The following is a 26922-nucleotide window of genomic DNA, read 5'->3' as shown; positions in this document are numbered from 1 at the left end:
AACTGATTCCCTGAGACAAAGAGGGTAAGCAAACTCAATGGATCTCCATGTCAGAATTAGTTTTCGAATAATGCAGCCCATGATTATCCAGCCGTCTTCTGGCATCCCAAAGGACTTTAAACCGGCACTGCAGCATGCTCTTTCTACGTCTTAGGAATGCAGATGCCAACATAAGTGAAAGGTGAGAGCAAGACTTGCCTCCCGCCCGGGTGTAAAAGGATAAGAGGACACTTGATCCCAGTACTTGATACAACACGCTTATATTCATTAAGTTGCACATCAGTTGGTCTGTCGCATCAATCGTAATCACACCCGCTAGCTACTATCTCTTTAATCATCCTAGTCGCCAACTATGGAAGTGCATTTGTTTTTATCTTACCAAAAAAAAATAAAATTAAAAAGGTCAAAAGAGAAAAACATTAGAGGGAAGCTTGTCAAGGAGATATGATGAGGTTCAGAAAATTAGGAAAAGATTTTATTAGAAAACGTAATTAACAGAAATGAAATGGTAGTTGGAATGAATGAATAGAATAAATAAATAAATAAATAATGGAAATGATATATTAAGGGGAGGGGACAAACCTAACTTATAGAGGGATTCACATGGGCCATGCCACATGGTAGTTGGGCCATGTCTACCATAAAAGTCGCAGGCACCACAAGTATGTGCATGTCCCTTCCTCCAAAAACAAACTCATTTTTATCTTCTCCATCTTTTCTGTGATTCTGGGCGAGGTGTGAGGCTCACGTTTTCCACGCCTTGTTTGCAACGTTTCACTAAGCTAATCCTCCATGTACGGTTTTTGGATAATATGTTAGTGAATACTGAATAGTGATGAACTCAAGGCTCGAGGCTCGAGGCTCAATCCTAAGCTGCATGGTCAGATAAAAACTTTTCTTCCTTTTTGTCACAATCTTAGGAATGTTAGCTCCTTTAAACTCCTATTGGGTGCCGAGAAATCTATTGTATTTCTATCATTCTGTTTTCAAGATTTAATTCAATTCTCTGTCAAGAAAAATTCATGGAGTTGTGCTAATTACATATTTTTATTGCTACTGTTTTGGAATCTCCTTTTTAATAATAATAAAGAGACCACGTATGAGCATCTTGGTACCGGATGAAGCCAAAAGAAAAGGGGGTAGAGAGAAAAAGAAAATGTTCCGAAAATCCTTTTTATGCATACAGTAGGAGTGAAGTGAATCATTTCATTATTGCTTTTGATGGCTACTTAATTGTACTTCATCAATGTTGCTTCGGCATATTCATTCCGCAGAATTTCAATCAGATGGATTCTGATTTTCGTTTATTTGGTCTTGGGCTTCCTTTGATTCTTATTTTTATTATTTGAAACATCATCGAGGACGTAAGAGTGAAAAATGGTTGTGTTTTCCCTTTTTCTAACAACAAATATCAAGAGCGACGAACAAAACTACAAGTTTTAATTAATTTATTTGTTCTCTGAAGCAATCATAAGTTGGGCAGCATGCCAGATTAGCAGGAATGAAACAGTATTATAAAGTGAAATGAAGTCACTAATCCCACGCTACCCTCTATCCCTTTTTGAGGTCACCCAAAAACAAATTAAAAAAAAAAAAGAGTTAATAATTACAGTAATTAATTAATGTAATTACTATTAACTGGTCAATGTGCTTCTCTTTTGCCTAACATATATAACTACGTCTGATTCCCTTGTTTTTTAGTTCACAACATAATCTCCTTTTTTAACTTAAAAAATTGAATGGAGGAAGAGGGGCATAAACGAATAAATTCAAAGAAGACGAGGTCAATTGCAAATTATTTATTAAAGCAAATTTAGATTCCTCTTATTATTAAACCATCCAAATTGTTAAAGACTCGACTGGGATATTAAAAAGAAAACCTTATATGCACACACACACACACTCTCTCTCACACACTTGAAAGAAACAAAACAAATCTCTCTCCCTCTCCCTCTTCACATGACTCGTCTTTTTAGGTTCCTTGGCGCCGTGAACTCGTCGGCGCTGACCACCGCAAAGACAGCGGATTCGACCACCGAACAACAGCCGGCAACGTTAGACTCAGACTTCGTTGTGATACTTGCGGCTCTCCTCTGCGCTCTAATCTGTGTTTTAGGGCTTATAGCTGTAGCTCGCTGTGCCTGGCTTCGCCGGCTTTCTTCCATGGCAAACTCCCGAGGCGGCGCTCCGGCACAACCTCCGGTTCCTTCAGCTGCAAACAAAGGTTTAAAAAAGAAGATCCTCAGGTCACTTCCTAAACAGACTTTCTCCGCCGATTCTACACCTAAGTTCTACGATTGCGCCATTTGTTTGGCGGAATTCGCCCCGGGAGATGAAATTCGTGTGTTGCCTCAGTGCGGACATGGATTCCACGTGAGCTGTATTGACACGTGGCTAGGGTCTCACTCGTCATGTCCATCTTGCCGTCAGATTTTAGTAGTTGCTAGATGTCAGAAGTGTGGAGGTCTGCCGGCGAGTGCTAGCGGCGGAGGTGAAAGTGAAGCTAGAATGAAAGAGCGTGAAGACAATTCGAATAGGTTCTTGCCTTAGCTTTTTAACTTGCTAAAATAAAACTAAATTAGGTATTAGTTTTAGTAGTGTATCTCTGTAATTGTTCTCTGGGTTAATCACGTATGTAGTTAATTACAAGTATTTAAATACCAGTTAAAATTAAGTAAACAAAAGGCAAATTTACCAAGAGAAAGAATGCTGTTTATTACAATAATAATAATAATATGGATTGCGATTATTCGTGAGTTCTGACTTAATTTCTGTGGCTTTGGATAGGTGCTGAGAGTTGATGTGGTGTTGTGTTGTATGAGAGCGTAGTTTTTTAAACTTTGCGGAGAGAGGAGAATGGTGAAATTTGAGGGAATCCAAAAATTTGAGTGCTGGGGGCAATTTCTCTGCTTTTGGATTGGAGTGATTGAGATACTTTTTGTCTCTTTAGATTTGGTGACCGTTCCTCCTCAAATCTCAACTATATATATATATATATAACAAAACATATCCCCTTCTTCTTCTTCTTCTTCATTTGTTGTATATTACTCAAGTTATTTTCTGAATTTAGTGCGCATACAATGAATTGAGCTGGTTATTCTCTGAATTTGGACTGTTTTCTTGGTCATCGAAGGTAATGAAATGAGATTTTATATCTAATTGTGTGGCCCAGATAGAATAAAAAAATATAGACTGTTTTCTTTTAATAAAAAAAATGTTAGGTAAATTCTATTCATAAATTTTGCAAATTGAATAACTGTGGCTAAATTCAAATTGATGATTTATGAGATGAGGTTGGTTTTATCGAGCATGCCTGTTTATGAATTTTATGATAAAATAATAGTAATGTCTGAATATGTGGGACCGACTTCAGTGTTTTTCATTTTTCCTTTTTAGACGATGTTTGAAAATGTATGTAATATTGTAATGGAAATGGGAGGAGAAAAATCCACTACACCATAGGGTCACTTGTCAAAGGTGGCCGTTTCATTTCCACCACTTCAATTGTGCGTTGACAATTACTCTGGTCTCACTCGTGCTCCACTGGAAAGTGCATTACCCCATTTTATTATTCTTAAATATACAGTTTATGAACATTTGAGTTTTGTTCTTCTTCAACTCTGAAATAATAGAATTAGCTGCACTCCCATATAAACCCCTAGAATAACTCCACAGCTAAAAGACCGAGATTTCATCTGAGTAGCCGTTTATTACCACAAGTGAGCTCATTCATGCTTTTTGATCAAGGGATACTTCATGCTTCCCTCATTACCATGCTCTCATAATATATACATTGACTGCCCCCCGGTTACCCAGCTTATTGTGTCGGTAAACTGCATTACGCAAAAGGGTCCTAATGATCGAAGGACGGTGTAATTTTGTCAACTAGTAGCCTCAGTTTATTTCGATAGACCAAAATATTGCGTGGGCATAATACCTTAGTTATGCCAAAAATAGCAAATAGACGGGGGCTTTAAATTTATAAGTATGAACCCTTTTCTTTACATGTGATGGATAATCACAACTAATACAAGTCGGTAATCCCACTAAGTATAAAAAGAATCATTAACAATTATCTGTAGATATCATTAAATATTTTTACTTTTAGATCATGGAGAAAGTTCTATTTTTCCAAAAAAAAAAAAAAAACAAAAAACAAACAAACTACTGCCGTCTTCTTCCTTGTCTTGACCTAACAAAAGATTAGTGTTAGTCCAACTTACAAAATGGTTACCAGCATTTCTTTATTCTCAGACATTTATTCCGTTTTCTTTGGAGCCATTCAATTGAAAATAAGCTTTGCCTGACCCACTAAAGCACCAGAATAACCCTATATATACATACATATAGAGGGGTACGTGGAGTGTGCTATTTCTTAGATTTTTTTAGTAACAATTAAAAACAATACTTTGGTCACGATTATAAAGCATATAAAGGAAAAAAAAAAAAAAAGCATTAGGAGACAAGGAATAATAACCCATAACATAGGTGATTTGTGATAGCATCTAAAATTGCTTGTCCATTTATAGTTTAACACGAATAAAGTTGTATTTATTGTTTGTAGAGAATAACAACTTAATTAGGTTATGAATTCATAATTTCCATTCGAAAATAACAATGTTAGAGCTCTTCTATCTTGAAAGCGTAATGAAAAAAATTAAAATCATGGTAAAATTAATTTTTTTAATTAGTCCAGCCGATTATTTTTGTAAAAATCACGACCATGAATTGTAATTAAAAATAAATTTATAAGGAAGTAAATATTTTTCAAATAATTATGGTTATTAGCTTAATTGAGCTAAAACCCAGGATGATTGTCATTCTTGATAAATGATTAGGTAAATATACTTTGAATAGCTTGAAGAGTGTGGAGACCGGAGACCACATGAGCAGTAGGCATATAGGATCTACACATGTACATACCATACAGTGTCAAACCCTTCTTATTTGCCAACCACAAGTTATGAGAAGGGAAAATTAATGGCTAATTAAATAATTAGAGGGCCAAACTCCAAGGGATGTGTGATTCATGGAATTCTAAGCAAGTTTTGATATTTTTAAATTTATAGTGGGCATATATATCAAAAAACTAGGGTGGCGCAGACTCCAAATTCTTTTCTTGTACATACCATTAACACAATAAAAGTAATCATTTTTTCTTTTAACTCCTGATTTCATATTCTATAATTCACTGTACTTTCTATTCTTAATGATGATCGGTGTTAAATACTACAATTCCATGACTAATTGACTTATAAGAGGTTGGTACAAGGAATAATAGAAATCCCTTCTTATAGTAAAAGAGCTTCACTAGTTCATTTTTCTCTTTATACACTAATTAATGGATAAAGAAAATTAAACGATAAAATGGAAAAAAGTTCCGGTACTGAACCCGACGTGAATCGAACACGCAACCTTCTGATCTGGAGTCAGACGCGCTACCATTGCGCCACGGATCCACTGGTGATACGTTTTCAATGTGAATATCTATTACCCGAGGAAGAAACAGAGAGACAGGAGAAACGAAAGATGAGGCCGTTCCATTGGTAGAAACTGTTGCAGAAGAAGAAAATAGAACGGTAATCTTCGAAAGCCATAGCTATTATTTTGTGGTATAGTAAGTTGATTACTCTTACTATTATCGTTATCATCATTATTATGTTATTTGTAATCGAAGTCTCACTTGTAGCGTAAGAGATTTTCCATCTGCAAAAATTAAAAAGAAAAATAATGACTTCAATTTGGACGCTTCAATTTCATTCTTTGTCTACTCAGGTAATTCCAATTCTTTTATCTCATTTCATATTTTCCTTTGGCTGTTTATAACGTTATAGTAATTTGATTATATTGTAGCCATTGATGTGGATTTCAAAACCCCGACTTTCTCCTAAATTTATGGAAATTAGGAGAGAATTCGTACTATCTCATTATCAAATCAAGTTAAATCGATCCTTTACCAATCCACTGAGAGCCAGTAAAGGCTCAGTCAATCCGACTGAAGACGAGCAAACTCCGACAGTTTCTTCCCTAGATAAATTTCAAGCCATTATTTCCACTCTTCCTCCCGTTGTTTTCGTGGTAAAATTTGTTATTTGCATTTGTATTTACAAATTTATTCAATCTTCGAGGTTAGGGTTTTAGTTTGGTGGTTTCTGTTTTTGACTTGTTTGTTTTATCAGAGAAGAAGGCAAAGTGGAAGTAATATCATTATATGGCTATGCGTTGCAACTGCATTTTTGGTGATTGCTCTGAGAGTATATGTTGTGAGAAAGACGAGGTATAGGCGTCCTCCTGGATCAGTAGCTGATCTTGTTAGACGCGGCCAACTGAGATCCGATAGAAGAGGCATGTATGATTCTTATCCCTCAAACTATCTTTATCTGGATTTTGGTTGCACAACAACAACAACAACAACAACAATAATAATAATGTGGCTTTTGCATTCACAGTTCAATGCCTCTGAAATATGATGATCCATTCAATAATCCGTTGGTTAAGGTTGGTAAGAGCAATTCCACTGTAGAAATGTGTGGAAAAGTTTATCGCTTGGCCCCTGTTACTTTAACCAAAGAGCAACAAGCTATACATCAGAAAAGGAGGTCGCGTGCATACCAGTGGAAGAGGCCTACTATTTTTCTTAAAGAAGGGGATTCTATACCCCCCGATGTTGATCCTGACACTGTTAGGTGGATTCCTGCTAATCATCCTTTTGCAACTACAGCCAGTGACATTGATGAAGACTTGGCACAAACTAATGTTTATCAGAAACATGGTGTTCCTTTCCGTATTCAAGCTGAGCATGAGGCGCTGCAGAGAAAGCTGGAAGCACTACAACAGGTACGTTACATTGATGTTTTCAAAATTAAATTCATGCCTCAAAACTCATAGCTACAACTACAAAAGAGAGCAATTATAAGTTGTGCCCCAAAGAGCACCTCATATTAACCTTTACTATTTTGTCCCAAATAATTGCTATACATCATTTACTTTACTAGCGAGTTCACTATAATACTTCAAGGGCCTAAAAATGCAGCAAGTTGTTGTCACTTGTCATGTAGCCTCTGGGCTTTTAGTAATAGCAGTATCACTACTTCAATTGAATCAACTGGAAAGTAAGTCATGAAATCCCTTCCACTTATTGCTATTTGCATGATCATGAATTACTCGACAATCCATATGTGCATATTTATTGACATTTCTTGTCCATAGTATACTTGCTTTAGATGGCAGAAAAACTACTGGAGTTTTATTGAGTTGGTATTGTTTTTGTTGTGGTTACTGGGGTGGACTTGGCATCTGTTTTTTGCTGCAGTTCTTCTGTTTGTTTGCAGGATCAAAAACTCAATAAACTAGTTATTGACACTAGCAATGCTAAAGATTTTGAAAGACCATTCAAGTCAAATCCAAAGTCCAATGAGCTTGTAGAACAGAGCCCCTTCAACAATCAAGCCGGCGAACCTAAGCCATCAAAATCAAATTCTATCCCAAATTCCTTTAACAGCAGTTCATCATCAGAGGAACTTCAATGAACTAGTTTTTGCATTTGACAACATATTACTGCCATCCGTCAACTTTGAACTGAACTCTGGGATTTTTGAGCATTAGACAATTCGGGATATTGAGAACCGGTGGAGATTCGAACTTCAAGTTGGCTCACCCCAGTTATTCAGTTGTAAAAACTTTGAAGTTTGATGCTGAATATAAATATAATGGGTATATTTATTTTGCTTATAAATAGTAATATATGCCTTCAGAGATCCAACCTCAAGCCGCGATATGCATCTAAGTACACAGGGATATCTGAGTGGCATGTTCAGCCAACTCCAAGAGCTGAACTGAAATCTTATTTATGCGTCTTCGTTAACATCGTGTACCTGTGGCTTTTTTATTTTTTGGTTTGTTTGTAAATCACCAAAAACAGGAGTTTTATTGTTTAAAGCTCATCACCTCCAAGGTTATAGACCTAAAACAAACAAACAATCTATATACATTATGAATTGTAAAACCAGTCATTTAGAGCTCCGCTGCCACTGTTACTAGATTTGGCAAATTTAAGCGAAATGGACTTCTTTTATCTTTTGAAAAATATCTGTAGTTGTGCAGTTCTTAGTGTCGAAAAGTAATTGATTTTGGGCCTGCCATATGGAGTAGATTGTAGAATTGAAAGCAGCTCCCCAGATTTTAGCTTAAAGGGATTTCCCTCTTGCTTTCTGAAACCAGGATACCTCCCTTCTCCCCATGTCCTTACGTTTCTTTCATGTGGCACTCGTGTAAAAGAATCTTCTAAATATCACATCTGAAAAATAGATGTTTGATATTCATTTCCTCTTCGTTGCATAAACAGCAAACAGTAGAAACCAAGATGACCCATTTCTGAGCCTTTTTCTTAGAGGCTAGCCTATTTCTAAGAGCCAACCAACTAATAAAGCCCTGCCTAAGAATGGTTGCGGAACTCTTATATTAAATTACGCCAGCTGACATTCAAGTTCTGGCTTCTCAAGTACATACGACGGTAAGACTCCATGCTTTGTTACTTTCCAGTCGCTTAACTCTTCAGCTCATATCATTCGCCCTGAAGTTGCATCTGATATAAGCCCTAGAGCAGATCTGCAAGGGATACGTGAATTGCCAATCTCCTGCTCTTCATACTTCCTTGACTTTAACAGTAAGTTCCAATATCAGTATCTACAATTGGAATCCCAGGAAGCTTGTTTAGATGAGATCCTCCATTGGCCCAAGGGTATTGCCAAAAGGAGAACTGGAACGCCATTTCCCAACTCATACTCAAAGAAACCTTTAATACTACTAATGATTTTGCATAGGTTTGTCCAGACCCAAAATTCATAATGCGGTGTTATGATCTCCCAATGGCTCGGTTCCTTCAGCTTGTTTTCAGCTATCTAATTTGCCCATAGAGATTCTTTATTAACTGTAACCTCCAAACATATCCTACTATAGCAGACTGATTCCATCCAAAGATTCTTTTACTCCTAATCCTCCTTCAGATTTGGGTTTGCACGCACTGCTATAGCAATCCACACATCCTCCTCTACTATAAGTTTCATTGCCTTTCCATAAAGAACTTCCACAAAGTCTTTCTTTATATGACAGATGCCTCGCTGTCCAATTTGCGATTCTTTTAATGTCAAATTTGTTAATAATATTTTGGCCCAATATCATGTTTGATATTTGGATGCTCACCTTATTTTCTGCTCTTCTCAATCAACATAATACGTTAAGCCATGCCAGAAGCCAAATTGAATGATCTTGTGGGCACAAGTGAACCCACGGCAGTTTCCGTAACGGTGCGAAGGCTTTCAGAATCTTAATGAGCGAGCAAGTTTAATTGGACAAGATTCACCAAAAAGACATCATTATATGACCTATAAGATTGTCAATGGAGCGCAAAACTGACTTTAGAATGGAGATGGCAGAAAAAGCGATGGGTCTTATAAAGTCAGCATGTTCGTCGTCCTTCCTTATAATAGACAGAGGGTTCCAGTAATATCAAATATTATTAGTATTATTATTAATTATCCAGAAGGCACCTTGGAGTGAGATACAGAATCGCAATCCCAGCAGAAATGAAAAGAAAAACGAAGTTTGTACTGAAGTTACATTTGCTCAGGCTCACCAAATGCATCCCCCAGTTGCATAGCGGGGTTCCTTCATAGCATTATACTATTACTAGGACCTCGGTGTGCTGTACACTTCTCATCGAGTGCTCTTCACGACATGACACGCTGAGTATATGTTGTGAAGTGGAAAGAAAAAAAGAAGAGGCATCATCTGAATCAACTATTACATGATCAACATTATTGCAGTATCACGGATAAAATTGGGAAAATTGAAATTTAATTGCTTAATTATAAAATCTGCATTTTCAATAGGACAATGCAAAAAATTTCTGAACAGATGTCCTATGACATCTTTAGCAGCTCAAACTGCAGAAGAATCAATTGGCCTTCTGTCAATTACTCGTTCTTGGCAGCATCAGCTTGTCTTGCACCAACAGCAAAGAACTCTGTAATGACTTCAAGGGGCATGCCTTTGGTTTCTGGAACCTTCAAGAAGACGAAGACCCAAGAGATGGCACACATGACAGCAAAAATGATAAAGATTCCCTCCAGGCCAATTGAAGTTAGCATTACAGGCAGTGTGTAGGTAACAATGATATCTGCTATCCAGTAAACTAAGGCACAGATTGCAATGCAGAGACCACGAACTCTTGTGGGGAAGATCTCAGAGCATAGGATATTTGGAATCGGTCCATAAGCCGTAACAAAACAACAGAAATAGATGACAACACAGGCGGTTGAAACTGCTGCATTGGCAACTGTGCCCAAGTCTATAGATTCACCAATGATTAGGATGACAAGCGAACCTATAAGCACAGGGATTGTGGTCAGTAGCAGCGCCCTGCATGAAAAGAAGAATTCGTTAAGTAACACAACTTTTCCAAATGGAACGACGTAAAAGAGCTTCTTATCAGACGAGGTGGTAGAAATGCAGAAGGCCTTCCTGATTAGAACTATGGATGATGCAATACTTAATGTAGAAAAGGAGATAACCTTCTGCCTGAGACATCCATTAGCCTCATGCCTACAGCTATACAAGGAAGCATCAGGAATGTTGTGAATGCACTGATAAGGAATGATGCAGACTCTGTACCAATGCCAAGGTTTGCAAGAAGGACTTCAACACCTGCCTCTTCAAGAATTTGAGGAGTGTAGTAGAGGATACCACCTATACCGGAAAACTGCAAGAAAGTATGGCAAGAAGCTTCATTAACCACTATTCCGCAGATCCATTATGTTGATCAGAATATTCCTGTTGCTAATTTCAATTCAATTAACGGAAAGCAGATGCAGAAGAAAAAAAGTTGATGAATGTAATGCAATACCTGCTGAAGAATTTGAATCCCAATCCCAACAATTAATGCACGCTTAACTCCTGGATCAAGTAAAGCAGCCCAAATTGGCCCCTTCTTAGCAGTTTCAGCTGGGTGAACCATTGCAGGTCCAACTGGATGCTGATCCAGAAGCTCCTTGGAATAAAGAGCAGGCTGACTTACCAGAGCAGCAGCCTGCACATACTCACCTTCTGCAGGAACATCACCGCCCGGAAGTGAAACAAGAGAACCTCGACGAGATCCAGGGGCACCTTCCTGGTGCAAATACACCCTTTTAAATCCTCCTTCCTTCTTTCCATCTTCACCTTCTCTCTCAGACCATTTCCAAGCCAACTGCCAACCACCACCAATGCCTGTACTACTCACTGCCTCACCAGTTCCTTGCATGAGACTGCTATGGCGTCTCATGCTCAGAATGCTGCCATGGGAAGGAGGGGGAGGCATATCCTTTTCCATGCTTGTTGTCTGACGTGAGATCAATGGACTATGTAAATTATCATCTGAGTCTTCCCCTGCAGCTTCTGATGTGTAGCCCTCACCTTCCCTCTGTAGGCTCTCTTCATCCCAGTGTTCATGCTTAGCATGAGGCTCTGCTGTACTAAACATGCTACCAAAATTAGGGAAAAGCATGCTTCGCATGCTTCCTGTTTCAGGAAGCTTCTCATGAACACTGCCAAAAAGAGTCACAAGAGGATCCATAAGTGGCACACTTTTGTTCACCATGCTTCCATGCCGAGATACAAGAGCAAGAGAACTTTGTCCAGTCACAGGTTTAGCGACCCAGGAAAGACCTGCTTCGGGTCCATATAATTTGATTTTATCTTTCTCAGCAGTGGGTTCGTGATCGTCACGAAGTTCATCTCCCGGGCCTATTATATACTCTTCTATGGATGTTTCACCCCCAATACCAAGACCTTCAACCAGCAAGGCCATCTCACCTGCAAATCATAGAAGCTTTAGAAACATCCACTTGATAAAGAACATATTGATAAGCAGGCCATTAGACCAATTAGGTTTTGCAGAGTTAACAAAAATATTAGCTGTAAACATGACTACAAATCACAATATCAACTACTAATTTTAAGTTATGCAAGATTTTAAGTTTAACATGCCTAATAAAATCTCAAGCTGACCTAGCAGCCAGGGTACTCCACACATCTGTTCCCAGGGAAATAACTCATTGTGATAATGTGATCAGAAAATGGAAACTCTTGTTTTAAGGATTCAATTGATATAATCATGCACAAATCAACATCCATTAGTATATTCCCTGGATCATCTGCTAAACGTATCAGAGACAATGTAATCAGTTATATCTTGTATGCAAATTTCGAAACCATTTTCCTAGAAAGAACAATGGACAAAAAGAGCAGAGGAAGGAATACGAGTGAAATTAACCTGAAACGTCTTCCCTTCCACGCAATCTCTGCAGAACCCGTTTTGCCTCGAGCATCTTCCCTTTGCTCACAAGCCATCGAGGGGATTCAGGCAAATAAAATATGGTCAATGCAAAATATATTAGGGAAGGTATTGAAAGAACCCCAAGCATCAACCTCCAACTAGGCGAGGATGTCAATGACATCCCAAAAACCATACAGTATGACAGAAACATGCCGCCTGAACCAGTAAACTGAGGAAGTGTATTTAACATCCCCCTTATTTCTGACGGGGCAGTCTCAGATATATACACTGGAACGAGGGTAACAGCTAACCCAATTGCAAATCCATCTAATAGCCTTGCTATGCATAGGACATAGACATCTGGAGACCACAACATTATTAAACCACTGACAAAGTAAAGTGTTGATGAAATTATTAGCATTGGACGCCGACCAAGCCAATCTGATATTGCTCCTGAGCACGTTGTGATTGTAGTGGCTCCAATAAGCGACATGGCCACAACTAGACCTTCCACTGTTGTTTGCAAATTGAGGTCTTTCTTGATGTAAACAATAGCTCCTGAAAACACAGAAAGAAAATTGCAGGAATGCATCCAGTCACTAATTTTAACAGCTGAGACTTAATATTCTGCACTATAGAAGCACTCCAAACAAAATATAATAATAGAGAGAAGTAGGCAGAAGGTAAATTTCATTACTAATATGAAAAATTTCAGAAGTTCATTGGACAAAAAAAGATACACAATTGAACTTTCAGATTTATCAGTTTTATTTCAAACATCTCTTGGTCCTTGAAGATTAAATGTCTAAGAAAGAAGTACCAGCAATAGTAGCATTATCCCATCCTTGCAAGAAGCTGCCAATGCAAGCAGTAATAGCCACAAGTACAGCTCCTTTCATCTTTTGATCAGCGAATCAAACTCCTAATGTTGCACTAACCTGCAACGAAAAAAGAGCGAGATAATTAATATGCTCCATTCATAGCATATTATTAGATCTGTTGCACTCATCAGTAAACCCCTTAGAGCTCTAAAACAACACAGGAAAATTATCTTACTAGAATTAACCTATTCCAGTATATCCTATCATTCAAAACAGTATCTAATCAATAAAGTGGCTAAATTTAAAAACAAGCCATCGAATAATAAACTTACTCAAATAGGAAGAATATAGCCAATCAACATTGGCAAAAAGAAGAAACCACGGCAAGGAGATCTCTTTAGATTGCTCACCTATCTATAGCCTAAAAGAAAGGTGAGATGAGGCTTGACACGGATACTGAACTAAAGGCAGATATCTAATAGAGGAACAAGGCTAGAGTTTTTGGGAGAGAGAGAGAGAGAGAGAGAGAAGTGACCGTTATGAATACAGCCTCATGGCACTACGAAGATTTGGTCTTTGTATAAAAAAGAAAGGAAGTAATGAATTAAGAAGTGGGTGTTGAACTGGCGCCTAGTTGAAGAATCTTTTGAGTGGATACGAGTGACAACAATTGGGTTTTAATCTGGCAAAGAAACAATGAAAGCAGTTTTGATGCCTGAAACTGAGATTGATAAAATCCTTTTCTTTTCTTTTTCCAGCCCCAACAACCCTTCAACAGCAACTCCACACCCGTCAAACACTCACTCACGTCACTGAGTTAAAACATCTCTCTCTTAATAACCTAGATTCTTTTTCTGAGTTATTAATAACCCAGATTCTTAATTCACAAGAATTCATTTACCCATTGTTCAAAAATGAATCCATTTACCCAAATAAAGAAAACCCAGAAAAACCATCATATGTTCCGACTTACAACTGGGTCCAATACAGCTACTGTAGTGTAAAGTATTAAATTAAAAGAAGAAAATGAATGACAACGAGAGCACAATAAATTGTTTCAGAAAAACTAATGAATTACTTAAAAAGATTTCTTTTTTAAGAAGTGCGGAACCTACTACTGTTAATCTATGGCTTCCAAATTGACCAACCAAAGCAATGGAGGATAGATATTGTTGTTTTCTTTTTTAATAATTTTAATATTTGGTCTGGCTGCTTTAATAATATCTAGTTGCATGCCGGCGTACTGTGCAAGTATATCTTTTCAATCAATTATATGCTTGTGCAAGAGCACACTGCGCAGTGCTTTTTTTTTTTTTTTTTTTCCGGAAAGCATAAAAATCTACCTTCAATCATTGATGAAACTGGATCGTTGCCGCTAAAGTGGTTTCATATTTTTGCCCATATAAGTTTATATAATGTGCTTTTAAGTCCAAAATAGTTACTTAGCTGTCAAAGTTATCAATGATAATTCTATTTTTTATTTTGAAATTGAACTGTATTTCAGTGATGCATTATACAATATTAGTAATGTTGAATGATTTAGCATTAAAGTGTAAACAGCATTAAGAATTTTATTATAAGAAAATAAAAAATTAAATGAGAGTAAATAAACAGAATATTACTGAGTAAAAAAAGAAGTGTAAACTTGTTTTAAAGTTTGGATGGCACAAGGGGATTATAGAGTCACGTGAGGAACCAAGTCCAGCTAACTGTGGAAATCACATTGTTTGTTGGTATATAAATATGCGAATGAATGCTTAAATCATATGAAAGTTTGGTTTGTGTCTGAACATACATAATAGTAATAGTAACAGTAATAGTAATAGTAATGCTATAGCATATGAATATGAAAACCCAATTTGAGGAGGGATTTCAGAATTTTCGGCACCGAAACTAATGAATGCATTTAAAAGGAGAAAATTAAATACAAATGTGGAGAGAAAGCGAAAGAAAATCTACCTTTCAAAAAGAGGGTCAAAGATGATTGCATTAATTGAAAAGAATATGAGACTATTAGCTGCTGCTGCTAAAATATAATGTGGTGGACTGGTGGCACATGGATTTTGTCAGTTTTGTTTACGTGAAAATACTTTGAAATCATAAAACATGTTCAGCAGCAGCTTCTTTCTCCAATTATATAATCTCTCTCAACCCAGAAAGCATATGTATCATGCTGTGCTGTGCTGTGCCTCTTCTCATTTGCCATGTCTTCTTTTTGTCTTCTGCTGGACGTGGATGCTACTATTAATTTGATTTGACCCCTTAAGCTTTGGAAAAGGCATTTTGATTATTTCTCTTCATTCCCTATCAAATTGAAACTGTGTGTATATATTTATATGCTACAAAAGAAATTGCATCATGCCCTTCCCCCCAACCCAAACGGAATGCTATATAATTAGTTCCTTGAAGATGGGAAAAAGGTCCCCATTTGTTAAGAAGCACTTGGAGCAGAGTACTAGTTACTGGGGAATTAAAAGTTGGTCATATGTACAATCCAACCCATTTGGCCAAAAGTCATAATTATGTTTTAATCCAAGAATGGAAAACCCAAAAAAAAAAAAAAGGGTTCCTTACTGATCGGGTAAAATGTTAAGATGCTATCAATTAAAAACAAATTTGATTATTACTTAGTTTTGATTCTTGGACAAAAGATTCTGCAAAACATGGGACTTGCAAATAAATGAAGGAAATGAGGAGAAAAGAAAACAAGGAAACCTCCAATCTTGATTACAACCACAGCTTTATTAAAGTTAGGTGCCATGATTTCTCCATTTTTATTTAATTAAAGTGTCGAGCAATTATTTTGCTCCGGTCATATTTATAATTTTTAATTAATTATTTACAATGGACAATATTATTTAAGGATTATGAAAATTAATATAATGTGTATACCCTCTATTTCTCCCTTTCTTATTGTTTTTCATACTATTTAATTTGTTGGTACATTGGAATTTATGTATGGATATTGTATTAAAAACATAATCACTTCCCACACTATATTCAATTGAAAAATTATTTTGGCTTAATAAAAGAAAACAACTTTTGCCCATTTTGTATAATTGCAAGATGGGATCAAGTTAGTCCAATTTGGTTAGAATTCAAGTGCTGCAATAATTTGGAGATAGATATGTGGCCACTCACCTAAAAATAATCTTATTTGCATATGCGTCGGTCCAATTCCAAATATAAGTTTGTCATTTTGTCTTTGAATTGCCAAATTCCATAATGCAAAACGCAATGCATCATATTGACACTCCTGCGTTGGCGAAAATTATGAACAACTGTCTACGTACAGTGATATCGTTGGTTACAGAAATTATGTACCCACATTACTCTCCTATCAATTCTTTCTTATTACTCACAATTGTCAACAATAAATACAGAAATACATCAACCCAATCCTGCAGATAAAGAATATGGTGCCCCACTTTAAGAATGTTAAGACTAGTGATTTCATATCAAAACCTTCATAAATCAAATATTTATAACTACTCTCCATATTTTACTTTTCTCACTTTTAAGAGTTTTATGATAATTTATTATGAGAGTTTTGAATCTTCATTTTATATAAATTTTATGATTTTCCGTTATCAGAGTGTTAAATTCTCTCTTATAAAATTGATAAAAAAAAAAAATTAAATTTTACATTACAAACAATCAGTATCGTTAAAAGACATCTATGAAATCGATGTACGGATTAGTGCCACTAATATAGCGTTCAATGCGATTGATAATTGTTAAAAGCAGATTTCTTTATATATATTTTTTTTGAAGTTTAATATTTATTTTTATTTTTTATATCAAACTCTATTTATTAATTTTTATTAATTAATGAATATTCATTTTTTTTTAAAACAAAAAATTGCTTATATCTTCATGATATTTCAAAAAGATTTGCATACATTTGCCAACAAAGTAGCTGATGCTTTTAGCTCATTATGTTTCCCATGTGAATCTGGATTTTACTTGCATTGAAGATCTTCCCCGTTGTATTCAGGAACTGGCCTCTCTTGATGTATAGCCGTTTTTGGCTTTTGTTTCTTAATGAAATTCCTCCATTTCTCAAAAGAAAAGTTCTTTTTTTTTCCTTTCTTTCTTCCAGATTTCATCTCCAAGTTCATTGCTTATTAGGAGCCTAGAACCCTCAAAGTATATGTCAGCGTGCGCCATCCTTAAAATTATCTACTTCAGAAACATGTCATAGCAAAATATGCAACCTCACCTTCTAAAATTTCTCTGTTTGTGTATGATTTAAAATGGGTCCAGCCCATCAAACATGGTAGGATCCTGACGAATAATGCTTTGATTTACCGCAAAATAACCTGCAGATAGCAGATTAGCAATATCAACTTCTCCATGCGATGACCAAGGACTTTCTGATCGATTTTCCATCAATTGCGAGAGGACGCTAACTAGGATTAGACATGTATATGTTGAAGTATTCTCTTCACTTATATAATTTGGTACCCTATACTGTAAATACTCCACATCGGCCTAGCCTGTAAAAAGTTTAGGTTCAGTCCCTACGTCACAGCTAAGCCAGCAATTGGTTGACAGGCAGGAAAAAAGCAAAGAGAAAAAGTTCTAATTCAGACTCCATAAATTGGTTGACAAGGGTACGACAGCACTGAATAAATGCTATAGGGGAAAGATATTACGAAAAGACAAGGCAAATATAAAAGAAAACATATCCAGGCAGAAGCAAAGCCTTCCCGTTGCACAGCAATATAAAACTTGGACCTGAGTATATGCATCTATGAGCTTCGTACTTTAATTCTCAGAATATTGATTATTGTTGATCAAAACTCCTGATATGTAGTTGCTGATCCTGAAAGCCTTTCTGCAAAATGTTGTATGAGTGGAGCGTTGCATATTCCAGCCATCAGTGAAAGTTCTCTGGCAGAATTGCTGCATTAAAAGCAATAATAGAATAAAATAAACCAAGAAGAAGAAAGAGGAAGTTGTGACGACTACTTAATGCTACTTTTCTCACGATTTCTTTAAGGTCCAAAAAAAGAGGATGGTACAGAAGAAACTTTTAATGATGTATTACCCACATCAGGTGCTGGAGCATAAACACGCGTTTTTCTTATAGATCTTACTAGAACAAAACCATATATTTCACAATCTAACATGTTAATTCATACCCAGAGGTTCTGTATATTCAAGTTGCAATTCCTGTTTCATTTGCCAATGTATTTCCAGCTTTGGCATCTGAACTGAGTGCTAGTTCTATTTTTGACAATATATACTATCACTCAAGAGCAAATGACGTCGTTTACTCCTTAAATAGAATTACAGCCCCCTATTTTCCCGCTGTTATTAAATTTTGGCGCAGCAAATGAAAATTTGCACTCTCTCGGATGATCAGCAAGCTCTCATGGCGACAATTAATAAAGCCTCATCAATATATCATCCGTTCCTTCTCCAGTCAACAGAATCAACAATATTCTTACATGCAACTCTCCCGAAAGTTGTACGAAGCAATGGGGCATTGTTCCTCAATGCCCATCGCTCGAAAACTTCATGCCCAACTCATCTCTACAGGATTATACATTTCCATTTTCCTTCACAACCACCTCTTGAATATGTACCTTAATTGTCACTTAACCCATGACGCTTGCCGGGTTTTTGCTGACATGACCTTTCGCAATGTTTTTAGCTATAATACAATGATTACTGGATTAAGTAAGGCGGAACAAATAGACAAAGCCAAGAAGGTGTTCGATGAAATGCCTGAAAGAGACTCTGTTTCTTGGAACTCTATGATGTCGGGTTATTTTCGAAATGGAAAGTATGAGGAGGTTGTGAAGGTGTTTGTTTTGATGATTCGGAATTTTACATGTATTGTTAACTTGCTGTCTTTTTCTTGTGCCATGAAAGCTTGTGGTGCTCTTGGTTGTTTCAAATTGGCTATTCAGTTACATGGGCTTTTTGAGAAATTTGATTTTGGAAGTGACAAATCGATTGAAACTTCGGTTATGGGTATGTATATTAAGTGTGGTGCGTTTACCTACGCCGATCGAGTGTTTTTGGGGATCCGACAACCGAGTTTGTTTTGTTTCAATAGTATGCTTTATTGTTATTCTAATTCTTATGGGGTTGGAAAGGCTCTTGACTTGTTCAACCGAATTCCAGAACGTGACAGTGTTTCTTGGAGCACAATAATTTCGATATTGTCTCGACATGGTTTTGGAGTTCCAACTCTTAGTATGTTTATTGAGATGTGGACTCAAGGTTTTAGACCCAATTCCATGACATTTGCTTGCGTTCTTAGTGCATGTACCAGCATTCATGATCTAGAATGGGGTGCCCATTTGCATGCTCGGATTATCCGAAAGGAAATCATTCTTGATGATTATGTAGGTAACGGTCTGGTTTATATGTATGCAAAGTGTGGACATTTAAAGTTCGCTAGACGGGTATTTAACAGTCTAACAGAGCATAATGCAGTTTCATGGACTTCTTTGATTAACGGAGTTGCCCGGTGTGGACTTAAAGAAGAAGCATTGCTACTATTTAACAAAATGAGAGAGGTACTTGTGGCGTTGGATGAGTTTACTTTTGCAACAGTTCTTAAGGTTTGTTCACATCCAAACTTTAATTTTACTGGCAGACAACTTCACGCACTTACAACCAAGACTGGGATGGGTTCCATTGTTACTGTGGGGAATGCTCTTATCACAATGTACTCAAAATGCGGTGATACTCAGAAGGCAGATTGTGTGTTTAAAATGATGCCAGTTAGAAATATAATATCCTGGACATCTATGATCACTGCATTCTCTCAAGCAGGTTATTTTAGAAAAGCACAGGCTTGTTTCAATAAAATGCCTGAGCGAAATGTTATAACATGGAACTCCATGATCAGTATGTATATTCAACATGGATTTCAGGAATGGGGTCTCAAATTGTATGTGCGGATGCAAAGGGAACGCATTGCGCCAGATGACATCACTTTTGCAACTTCAATCAGTGCTTGTGCTGACTTAGCAATGTTAAAACTTGGAAACCAAATTGTTGCTCAAGCTGAAAAATTAGGATTTGGATCTGATGTATCAGTTGCTAATAGTTTGGTTACCATGTATTCAAGATGTGGACAAATTGAAGAAGCACGTAAAGCTTTTGATTTAGTAAGTATGAAAAATCTGGTGTCTTGGAATTCAATGATAGCTGGATATGCTCAGAATGGTCATGGAAGAGTTGCAATAGAGGTTTTCAAAAATATGTTAGAGATGGAATATATTCCTGATCATATAAGCTATTTATCTGTTTTATCAGGTTGTAGCTATGCAGGGCTTGTAACAGAAGGGAAAAATTACTTCAAGTCTATGTCTGAAGATTACGGCATTTTACCAACACATGAACATTTTACATGCATGGTAGACCTGCTTGGCCGGGCTGGATTGCTAGAGCAGGCTAAAAATTTGATTGATGACATGCCTTTTACACCGAATGGTGATGTTTGGGGAGCTCTGCTTGGGGCTTGCAAGATCCATTGCAACTCAAAATTAGCAGAATATGCAGTCAAGAACTCGCAAGAACTGGATGTGGATAACTCTGGAAGTTATGCACTTCTAGCACACATTTATTCAAGTCGCGGCAATCTAGAAGGTGTTGCAGATCTCAGAAAATTGATTAAAGAGAAAGGGATACAGAAGAGTCCTGGTTATAGCTGGATAGAGGTCAATAACGAGGTGCATGTGTTCGCCATAGATGAGACTAATCACCCACTGATCAAGGAAATCCATGCGATGATAGATGTCATTCTTAATACATTAATATTCAACGTCCCAATGGATGAAGGTACTGCAGAATAGACCGGCTAAAATGGAAGAGTGAACAATGTGGAGCTAGAGCCTGAGGAGCTCTAAAGGTAAGTTCAAGTTGGAATCATAATGGAGGTTCTGAAGCTTACAAGAGACAGTTCCACTGTTGTTAAATTATGGGGAAAAATGCACCAAACTCTGCAGGAAGGAGATGGAAGGGTGTATTCTGAATCTGAATTGGAATTGGCTGGCACAAAGAGCCCCAATGATGCTAGGAGTTCAGTTAACATTCTTTAAGATTGTAACATTTTTTAGTGCAGTTATTTTTGCAGAGTCATAGACAAGCTTTCTTGGATTGACTAACATTCATTCCCTTACTATGAAGAACCTTTGAGAGAGTTTGCTATGGTTGTCACTTGGTTACTAAGTTGGCTCCCTTGGTTAATATCAATAAACTTATACTCATATGTGGATATGCACTTCATAATCTTTAGAAAGGATCTTGCTCTTATTGTTAGTGTACGTAGAGCATGGAACTAGGATCGATTAGTTATTCATTGGTTCCCTTCTATCTTTTTCCTTGTGCAGTTAATAGTTGGATGATGTATAAAGATTTGATGCCACGTCCCAGTGGTTGTTGAATTTCCTTCTAAGTATTGGAATCAAAAAACTTTATTTTCCATTATGAACAGATTTAACATACAACTGCAAGAAATCTCATATATGGATAACTTGTTCATTTTAGAATCTTAACAAAATGGTTAGCTGATTATTTGCATCCAACAAAAAGCTTCCTTACTAGTGCCGTATGCTCTAGCTCCAGTCTTTTTAACTTTGTTGCTGTCCGCAGGAGTATTGTGCATAAGTTACTCGAGAACTCTGTCTACTTTGTAAACTTTACATCTGGATTTCTCATTGGTTTGAGCCACATGTCAGCCATAATTCTTGAGGAAATGCTCCATAACAGATCTTGCCCCTTTGCCAACACATTTTTACCCCTTTTCCCTCCCTTTCCCAGTCCATATGCCACCAGCCATTGCATTGCAGTCAGCCTGTGCCTCTCTGTGTCCCACAGATTCCTTTTTCCTCCTATCCTTAGCTTCAAACCTCCGACATGTAAACTTGTCACTTTGAATTTCTTTTCCTCATCATACTTGTGTTCTTGGATGTCAACACCTGTTGCATGAATAAGTGCTACAACTAGGCCTCCAACTGCCTCATATCGCCTCAAGGGATCCCTTAGCTGGACAACCACCGCTACTGTGATTGTTGCTGGTTCCCCTGATTCACTATTGGAGCTTGATGAGCTGTAATTTTTTATCCAGTCCTCTAGAGGAATGGCTGAAGCCAGAGGCTGATTTTGTTCTTTCTCACTGCTTGTTCTTGTCTTTTCAGTGAGTGGAGAAACATCAAATGGTGCATCTTCTTCTGCCATATCCGCCTGAATTTTCAAAGCCTCAACTGACATTGCCTCAATATTCTGCAGTGAAAATGCCAAAATTTCATCTGCTGTTAATTGATTTTCATCAACATTCCAAATTCCTGTTGTAACCCTCTCTTTTCTGCCTGTATTCATCGCAGTTGCCATGGTTTTTACTGAAGCAATGGTACGGGCAGCACTTGAGCTAGCGCCTTCTTTGTTTCTTCCTTGGACGATTGCAGAAGCAATGCCTTCAAAAGCTATCTGCTCCGCAGTTTTTCCTATCAATTCTTCCATAGGCATCAATGATAAGATTTGAGAGCTGAGTTCCTCGAAACCAATGGCTGCCATTTTCTGGAATAATTCAAATCCACTCATGGATTTGTGTGGTATAACAATTGGTTTTGATATCTGCATGGCTAACTTTGGAGTTTCTTTCCTAGAAACAACAGTGTTCAGAGGATTCATGGCTGCCAAGTAGCCTCTGTTTCTTGTTTGCACTACACAACCTAAACCCTTGCCAAGATCAGAGACATAAACCTTGGATTCAGCCTCCACAGATTCATCAGCTCCCCCAAGTTGCAGAGAGGGAAACACAGGTTGATTGAATCTGTATGTGTCAATCTCTTCATCCTCAAGCATCTGAAGAAATTCTTTTGTTACTGTCTCTTCATCAGCATCTAGTCTTTGCGACTCAGTTTCATCATCTGTTTTGAGTATTTTTTCTTCTACCATCATAGATTCAAGAGCTTTTATCTGCTGAGCAATAGAATCAAGCTCGGTTAATCTGGTAAGATGTATCTGATCATGCACCATCTCCTTAACAACCTCACTTGATGCTGATTTTGCTTCAACATTTTCTTCAGACTCTCTATCCCTACTTTCTTCTTTCTGCTGAATCTCAACTCCTTTATCTACAACATCAAAGTCCGGGAGTTCAAGTTCTTCAATCTTTGATTCTGGTTCTTCTGATTTCTGGACTGGGGGAGGGGTCGAAGGAACTGGGGCTGGCTCATCAAGATTCAAGTCATCCATTCCTTGAAGATCTATAGCTGCTTTTGACTGAGAAGGAGTCCAAGCCTCGGTTCGACTCGACATTCTTGGACTGGGGACACTGAATGACATTTTAGACTGTTTACGACCAAAGGAAGAAGTTAAGTTTCTTAATTTACTTGACTTGAATCCATCACCTTGGCTGTAAATATCAATCCCTCCATCCTTCTCCATAATCTGAAATCCCAACTTCAGAACAAGTTCTCCACCTTTTGCCTTTCCAGAGAGGTTGAAACTAGTGTCCCACTGCCGAATTCGGGTACCTTCCTGATTCTTCTCCATAGACTCTTTTATCAGGTGACTTAAATCCATAAAACCTCTACCAAAATCTAGCTCTTCAGCATCAACCGCAAACACATAAATCCAAAAGGGACGTGGCTCAAATTTCAATTGCCTTCCATCGCCTGGAGTGCAGTAAACATGACACTTGACAAACAAGGTTTCTTCAAAATCAGCAGTTCCCTGTGAAACTCTTGAAGGCATGGTGTGAACTGCACCGTCTTTAGTTTCCTTCTTCCTAATACAAATAGAAAGGCGGAGCCCATTCATTGAAGCTGGAAGACCCTGGACAGCAACCACTTCGACAGAGAACAAACAGCTGAGTTTCTGCATCCCAATATGAGAAAGAGCACGGAGTGGTTTCCAGTTCCAAATTCCTTTTTTCTCCATTGATGCTGTTGTTTCATCCAGTTTCTTAGTGTCAGGTTGATTAGATGGCCCGGCTCGATTTTTTGGTTCGTTATCATCAGGTTTTGGCCTAGAACGCCATGGAGACAAGGACATGCGCCTGGAACGGGGTCTGGAAGTAGATTTTTCATCGGGTTTGGAAGTGCTAATCTCATCGACAGAAGCGAGGGAAGGAACTGAAGTTCGAGGAAGTGCAAGGGAAGCTGTTCTTCTGTTGGTGGTTGTAGTGTGAGTTTGGTATAGAGATTGGCTGAGTGCTTCAAGTTCTTCCAGAAGCTGAGTATTGGAATTCCTCCTGTTTGAGTACTCCGCTGCTGCCATAACTTAGAAGAGGAAAAAAGGAGAGATGTTGCAGGGGAAAATGGTGCAACAGAGTGTTTTCGTTCTTTTTGTTCTTCTTTTCTGTTGTTGCAGATGAATGAGAGGATAAGGGGATATAACATTTGGAAGGATTTGAGGTAGAGATGATGCCATGAAATATTTGATTGAATGTTTGCTTATTTGTATCTTCCAAAACCAGGAAATATGTATGGGGTACAAAATATGGCCACGGGATAAGAGAAGAAACTTCGCATCCTGTCCTCTCTTTTTTACTTTGTCCCACGGAGACTAATATTAACAAATCTGGTCCCACCCAATTTAATGTCATAACTATGAAGTTGTCTCACTCTTCTTGTCAGCTGTCTTCATTTAAACATAATCAAAGGTAATAAGTTTTTATGCCTGTCCATAGTAGAAATGTATTTCTTTTCTTCTTTTACATTCTTTTATCTTTGTATTTTTTGTTTGAATTAGAAATGTTCTTTTTTATTTAAGAAGCTTAATAATTGGAATTAGAAAAAAAAAAAAACTTTACTAGTTAATACACAATTGTTATAACATGGACTCCGGTCCATCATTCTATACGAACCAAATTCCATCAACATATGTAGGGAATAGTAAAACACGTCCGATTTTATGTGAAATTTTGTAAATTATTTTTCATTTCTTTCCAAATTATACAATATGGGGATTTTTATTCTTTTTCTTTACTTATTGTTCTTTTGAATTATTATACACCACGCTTTTAAATTTTTTTAGATTATAATAAAATAAATTTATAAAAATTAATATTATATTAAAATTATTAATTTTTATTTTGACATGTGTATTCATTTTTTACACATGAGATTTTTATTTTTTAAAATTATAATAAAATAAATTTAAAATTATTATTAGTTATGGTTTCTATGGTGCCTATCTACAATCTGTCATCATGCTATAGAAGTGTCCATTATGAATCTCTTACACTTCTTCAACAATGAAGCAAACTCGGGGTCATATCCATGGAGATTCCTTACCTGGTTTAAAACTCCATATCATTGGACATGAGATCTCCTTAAACTTATTCATGAGAACCAGTTATTCTCAGACAATAATTCCAGAGCTTCGGAATACCATGCCATTTTCATATTGCACAGGCCTTATCTCCGACTATCAGAAGACACATATGCAACTCAAAATATCTGTCACTATTGGAGAACACTTGATAGACCTTTACATCTTGCTCCTCCAGCAATCACAGAAGAACTAAAGCGGGCCCTGCAATACAGGGATGAATTAAGGACAGCTAATGTCTCTACACCATTAGTCTGCACTTTCAATGGACATCAATCAACTGGACAATCTATTGAACATTTCTGTTCTCCTGATCTTCCAACTCCACTGGATGACCCTACCTTAACCAGAGCACAGCAAGAAGCTCTCATGCAAGACTCCCAGCCAATGGATGATGACTCATATGATGACGTCTTCTGATCACATGCAACTGTCGGCCACTCTTCTATATTATTGTGTTTGTCTTTATTATGAATTATTATCCACTCAGTAAGTGGAGTGTATTATTGATAGTGGTGGGCCGCCATAGGTCGCTATAGTCGTGGTGTATTATTAGCCTTAGTGGAATATCCACTAACTTTTGTTTGTTAGTATTAGTGGGATATCCACGCTATAGTTATGGTGTATTTTTAGTCTTAGTAGAATATCCACTAACTTTTGTTTGATAGTATTAGTGGGATATCCACTAACTTTTGTATGTTTCTAACGACTCTCCAGGAGAAGTCTTTGGTAATAAAATTCAAGCAAGTTTCTCTAAGAAAACTTCCCTCTCTTCTATACTCTCTTATGGCTTTCTAACTTCCTTCTTTCTCTTCTCTTGATCCAATGGCAATGTTCTAATAGTTGCTACGATCTGTTTCTGGTGTAATCCAAAAGAGCTAACTCAACTAATTTAAAGATCCAAAAGAGTAGAAAGACCCCCATGGCAAGAGGCCGCTTGTGTCTTAACTTGAGGATCTGTCCATGCTTTGAGTTTACAGCATGAGGATTATGCCATGAACAGCTCTCGGCTTCAATTGGTATCAGAGCCTTGGTGATAGAAGAAGAGAAACCCTAAACATCATGTCTATAGAAATTACCTCGCATACTTCTACTCTTCAATTATCTCCCTCTTGTAAGAAAACCATATCTAACAAGATAGACCATCTTGTTGAGATCTCCCATATCCCTGATAACGTACAGATAGAAGATACTTTGGTACCTATCATCAACCCTTACAACATATTCAAGAAACAGAACTTTGTCAGAAAAACCTTTAACCAAATTATCCACAAAAAACCCCTCACCATAAAAGAATATGTTCAATCTTCCTCACTTTCTCAGTGTTCACTTACTGCTACTTCTCAAGAGCAGTATGTTACTTTAGAAATTCCCACCTCTTTCATAGAACAATGGCGGAAACAAGGCTATTCTCATCTCTATCTTGGAGCTGTGAGACTTGTCCTTTCCTATCATGGAAGGATGGGATTGCCTGTTACAGCA

General features: G+C 37.2%; 5 protein-coding genes and 1 non-coding gene across 8 annotated transcripts; 3 read left to right on the top strand and 3 right to left on the bottom strand.

The window, feature by feature from the left end:
* The first annotated feature begins 1820 nt into the window (after positions 1 to 1820).
* LOC8273650 (RING-H2 finger protein ATL8) lies at positions 1821 to 3106 on the top strand. Its single transcript, XM_002510668.4, has 2 exons — positions 1821 to 2537; positions 2788 to 3106. Exons 1-2 carry the CDS (start codon positions 1960 to 1962, stop codon positions 2792 to 2794), a joined length of 585 nt encoding a protein of 194 aa, XP_002510714.1. The 5' UTR covers positions 1821 to 1959; the 3' UTR covers positions 2795 to 3106.
* A 2250-nt stretch (positions 3107 to 5356) lies between these two features.
* On the top strand, positions 5357 to 7735 carry LOC8273651 (protein MULTIPLE CHLOROPLAST DIVISION SITE 1). Of its 2 annotated transcripts, XM_015717136.3 has the most exons (6): positions 5357 to 5579; positions 5690 to 5775; positions 5854 to 6078; positions 6180 to 6349; positions 6450 to 6837; positions 7332 to 7735. In XM_015717136.3, the coding sequence occupies exons 2-6, from the start codon at positions 5731 to 5733 to the stop codon at positions 7527 to 7529; spliced, it is 1026 nt and encodes a 341-aa protein (XP_015572622.2). In that variant the 5' UTR covers positions 5357 to 5579; positions 5690 to 5730; the 3' UTR covers positions 7530 to 7735. The 2 variants fall into 2 exon arrangements, with proteins under 2 accessions (XP_015572622.2, XP_015572618.2); XM_015717132.3 differs by having other exon boundaries at positions 5358 to 5775.
* TRNAW-CCA lies at positions 5388 to 5459 on the bottom strand. Its single transcript has one exon. It is a non-coding gene; the product is annotated as a tRNA-Trp (tRNA).
* A 2050-nt stretch (positions 7736 to 9785) lies between the features above and the next one.
* On the bottom strand, positions 9786 to 14376 carry LOC8270006 (monosaccharide-sensing protein 2). 2 transcript variants are annotated; one of them, XM_048370688.1, is made up of 6 exons: positions 14250 to 14376; positions 13134 to 13251; positions 12311 to 12871; positions 10904 to 11850; positions 10572 to 10759; positions 9786 to 10419 (listed from the first exon to the last, which is right to left on the bottom strand). In XM_048370688.1, exons 2-6 carry the CDS (start codon positions 13210 to 13212, stop codon positions 9975 to 9977), a joined length of 2220 nt encoding a protein of 739 aa, XP_048226645.1. In that variant the 5' UTR covers positions 13213 to 13251; positions 14250 to 14376; the 3' UTR covers positions 9786 to 9974. The 2 variants fall into 2 exon arrangements, with proteins under 2 accessions (XP_048226645.1, XP_015576465.2); XM_015720979.3 differs by lacking the exon at positions 14250 to 14376 and adding an exon at positions 13467 to 14233.
* A 3470-nt stretch (positions 14377 to 17846) lies between these two features.
* LOC8273653 (pentatricopeptide repeat-containing protein At2g13600-like) lies at positions 17847 to 21392 on the top strand. Its single transcript, XM_015720441.3, has one exon. The coding sequence runs from the start codon at positions 18498 to 18500 to the stop codon at positions 20952 to 20954; it is 2457 nt and encodes an 818-aa protein (XP_015575927.2). The 5' UTR covers positions 17847 to 18497; the 3' UTR covers positions 20955 to 21392.
* A 165-nt stretch (positions 21393 to 21557) lies between these two features.
* On the bottom strand, positions 21558 to 24788 carry LOC8273654 (protein PLASTID MOVEMENT IMPAIRED 1). Its single transcript, XM_002510672.4, has one exon. It carries the CDS (start codon positions 24382 to 24384, stop codon positions 21787 to 21789), a length of 2598 nt encoding a protein of 865 aa, XP_002510718.1. The 5' UTR covers positions 24385 to 24788; the 3' UTR covers positions 21558 to 21786.
* Between the last annotated feature and the right edge of the window lie 2134 nt (positions 24789 to 26922).

This window comes from Ricinus communis, chromosome 2 (assembly GCF_019578655.1).
Source record: "Ricinus communis isolate WT05 ecotype wild-type chromosome 2, ASM1957865v1, whole genome shotgun sequence".
Classification (NCBI taxonomy): Eukaryota; Viridiplantae; Streptophyta; class Magnoliopsida; order Malpighiales; family Euphorbiaceae; genus Ricinus; species Ricinus communis.
Note: the sequence above shows the minus strand (reverse complement) of the source record. Positions and strands in the feature narration are given on the sequence as shown.